Below are 3,903 nucleotides of genomic sequence, written 5' to 3' on the forward strand. Positions count from 1 at the left end.
GCAGTCACTAATGGAAAGCTCGACCAGGCTAGGGAATTTCACAACTTGCTCATCAACCAACTCCCATTCCTTCCATCTTGGCATACACCGAAAGCTCAAACTTTGTAACGAAGCAAATGCGTTTGATTGATTCTCCCCATAGAACTCAATGCCAACCTTATTTATCTCATCCATTCCAGCAATAGAAAGATTCTTCAGCAATGGTAATTTTCCAATTGATGGTAGTGATATGCAATTTTTACAGCCCTTGAGAACCAAAGACGACAAATTTTGTAATGAAGAATTCATCCAAATCGGAAATTTTGTACCACCATAATTCTGAATGAAGATCTCTTCAAGCATTTTATGAGGTTCAAGCAAATTCAACACCTGTTCTTCAACTTCTTTATTTCTATTATTATCAAATTCTCTACTCCACTTTAGTTCTAACCTGCCAAGGCCTGATTTATAGATTAACTTAGCCTTCCATGCATCTTGAACATTAACAATGTTCTCTAACCCAGAGATACAAAGCTTACCCTTCAAATATAACAGATTCTTCATCTCTTGTATATGATGTCCATCACCTTCGCCCAAAACAAAATCTGATAGTCTTCGAAGATTGGTTAAGTTACCAATTCCAAATGGCATCCCTTTCATTGAAAGCGTATCCGTGATGTCGAGAACACGCAAGTTGACTAGAATTTGTAAATTTGAAGGTAAACTTTCAAGCAACCTACACCCACATAGTAGTAAAGTTTCTAAGTTATAAAGGTTGCGTATTGAATCAGGCAACCTTTTAATTGTAGTATGAGAAAAGTCCAAGTAGCGCAAATGTATTAAGTTTTGAAAAAAGTTTGGTAACTCAATGATGTGATACCCCTTCAAAGAAAGAACTCTTAAGCATCTAAGTTTGGACAGCAAATCGACGAGGACATTGTTACTTAGGTAACAATCACCTTCAGGTGCCCACGACGATCCCGACAACTGTAGAAAGGTTCGTAAATGCTTTGTTTGATTGAAGGCTTCAAACTTTTTCATTCCATCATAACGACCACGAACATAAGATGAATGTCGGGTACCTGGCGAAAATCTCAACTGTTTATCATCCTCCAATGTGGAGCATATTTCCCCTGCAACCGATTTAGCTAGATCATTGACGAGATCATGCATTACGAATCGAGAGTTGTTCCTAGTTGATGTTTGAAAAAATGACCTTGAGACTAGATCTCGAAAATATTGACTCCCGAGAACTTCGAGTTGAGTTCCAGGGCTTGCTGGTTGTATAAAACCTTCTGCTTTCCATAACAAGATTATCTCCTCCTCCCCGAATTCATAATCTTTAGGGAGTATAGAGCAATATGCGAAGCATCTCTTCAAATGTGCAGGAAGATGATGATAGCTCAATCGTAGAGCTGGAATTATGCCACATTCCTCTTCTGGTATTCCCCATATCTCGCTCTCTGATATACCTTTCCATGCTTCATAGTCCAGGCTTGTGCGTAGTAAACCACCAATGGCTTTAGCTGCCAAAGGTAAGCCTTTACACTTTTTCACTATAAGTCCCCCAACTTCTTTTAATTCAGGATGCCCACTAAAACCATTTGCTCTTAATGCATGTTGAGTAAATACAGATAGACAATCTTCCTCTGATAACTGTTGTAGTGGGTAAGCTTTAACAGTGCCCATAATAGAAGAAACATTGTGACTCCGTGTTGTAATGAGAATTTTGGTTCCAACTCCGAATGGAGAGAGTAGGTTGGTCAGCTCCAGATAATTCTCGTTCCAGATATCATCCAAGACAAGCAAAAGCTTTTTCCCAGCCAGCTTCTCCTTCAACTTGACTTGAAGCAAATTGAAATCATTAATATTGGTACAAGAATCAGGAGCAATTGATTGTAGAATTGTCTTCGTTATCACAACGGCATCAAAATCATCAGAAACGCATACCCACGCCTTGTCATGGAAAGAAGTTTGTATACGAGTATCATTGTAGACAAGTTGTGCAAGAGTTGTCTTACCAATTCCTCCCATGCCAATGATGGGAATCACAGAAGCTTCATTGTCAGTACCATCATTGCTCAAAAGCAATTCAAGTAATGCTGCCTTTTCTTCTTGCCTACCGTACACCTGAGTTTCATCCACCAAAGAAGTAGGCTGAAGGCTTTGTATCATTCTGTTGGACCTTGCTCCCGCCTTAATACCTCGCAATTCCAATTGAGTTCTTTGTGTGGCCAAATCATTCATTCTAGCACTCATCTCTTTAATCTTGGACATCATCTTATTATTAAACATGATAGTTTTTGAAGAGAAACAAGTATGAATGATCTTTTGTACCTTATTTTTGATGCCCTGAGGTTCCTCCAAGGATGTCAGCTTGCGCCCCAAAGCTTCAGTGGCAAACTCGTCCAAAATGTCATCTACATCGTAAGCCAAGTCTTGAAGATCGGTCAACCAGTTCTTCACATACTGATCCTTCATCTGCTTCCCCTCTGCATCATCAAGCACGGCACGGATATCCCGCAGCATCTTTTCCCACTTGTTAAGCTCCTTGAGGACCTGCCTTTCAGTGACAAAGGTGAGGAAATCAAACGAAGATAACTTGCCAAACAACCCATCAAAGAAACCTGTGAGAGCAACCTCCCCAAGAAAAGACATGATTGTTATGCTCAGGAAAGAAAGAGAGAAATCAAAAACGGACGTATTTTGCTGTGTGAAAGTTAAAGGAGTTTGTGTGGGTAGCTTAACAATTGAGTAAGGCATTGACCTGGAATTCTCGTTGGTATAAAAACTTTGTTGGAGGCCAGCAGCAGTGTGGGACAAAGACAAGGAAAAAGCTGGCAATGAGTCATCGAAAGCAAATTCCTAGTTTGAATAAAGTACTCATTGAATTTTAAAAGATTGCTTTGCCTTTGGGTGGTAAAAATCGGGGAATAGATAGGCTAGAACTACCCTTAGATCTAGGTGTACATGTGTTAACTTTTTCATAGTGACAAGGCATCAACGGCATTTACAAGTTAGGAGTAGTAATAATTTGGTTATTGGACTATTCAGGGCACTGTAGTACTTCTGTTTGTTTCTGCCGTGAATACAGGCAAAACCAAGTAGAAGAAAGAGCAAGGCTACGTGTTCCAATACTTTGATCACAACTATTCCTATGCTTTTGGAAACAATTAAAAATTTATTAGACAAATTGTCAGGCCATTAGGTGAGTACTTAAGTATTCATTAATCCCTTCGTTCATTGCCCTCTTGATTTCACTGCATCTTTCCATGGCTTTACATGCATCTTCTTTCCTTACTCTCTCCTTCAAATGAAGCATTTCCCTACTTAATTTCAGCCTTTTGGCATTCACAGATTTCGTTATTATCAAATAAATCAATCCAAGCTTATTTAATTATTGGTCTTTCTCTATTTTGTGCTTCAAAATACTTCAACAAAACAAAATTATATTTGTAATTTATTTTGTTTTATCAAAATTTCTTTAAATATCTTTCCTTTTTTTTATCTTTACTTGGCTAATTAATTCTTCTTCATGGAAAATAAAGGTAAATGGGCACTAAACAAGCTAGTAGTGGTGGGTTCATGTTGGTTCAAATTTCGATTTAATAGTATGTCCTCTTTTTTGTTTTGGCAAATTATTATTTTATATATAACATATTTATTTAATTATTATGACAATTTATTAATTTCAATAAACATACTCTAATAAAACATAAGACAATTTTTTAATTTGTTAATTAAAAACTTAAAGTTAGTGTGTAGAAAATTTTTCATTTACTTGCAATTCTTTTTTTTTTTCTATTTTGCTATCATGGTCCTATTGTTTTTTATAATAAAATAACTTGTTTATTCCTTTTGGTACAAGTACGGATAATAAATAGTTTTCTAAAGAAATTATTGTATAATAGATCTACGGGTATC

At 36.9% G+C, this 3,903-nt stretch overlaps 1 protein-coding gene across 1 annotated transcript in view; it reads right to left on the minus strand.

Moving 5' to 3' along the window:
* The window catches only part of LOC110419432 (putative disease resistance RPP13-like protein 1), a 7,014-nt gene extending 4,179 nt beyond the window's left edge, over window positions 1–2,835 (minus strand). Inside the window, 1 exon segment of the mRNA XM_089784053.1 lies at window positions 1–2,835. This exon segment is cut by the window's left edge and continues 118 nt beyond it. Within this exon segment, the coding sequence (XP_089640179.1) occupies window positions 1–2,742 (2,742 nt within the window). The 5' untranslated portion in view covers window positions 2,743–2,835.
* Between the last annotated feature and the right edge of the window lie 1,068 nt (window positions 2,836–3,903).

Source organism: Theobroma umbraticum, unplaced genomic scaffold, assembly GCF_002168275.2.
Source record: "Theobroma umbraticum cultivar Fairchild unplaced genomic scaffold, ASM216827v3 scaffold_67.0, whole genome shotgun sequence".
In the NCBI taxonomy this organism is placed as follows: domain Eukaryota; kingdom Viridiplantae; phylum Streptophyta; class Magnoliopsida; order Malvales; family Malvaceae; genus Theobroma; species Theobroma umbraticum.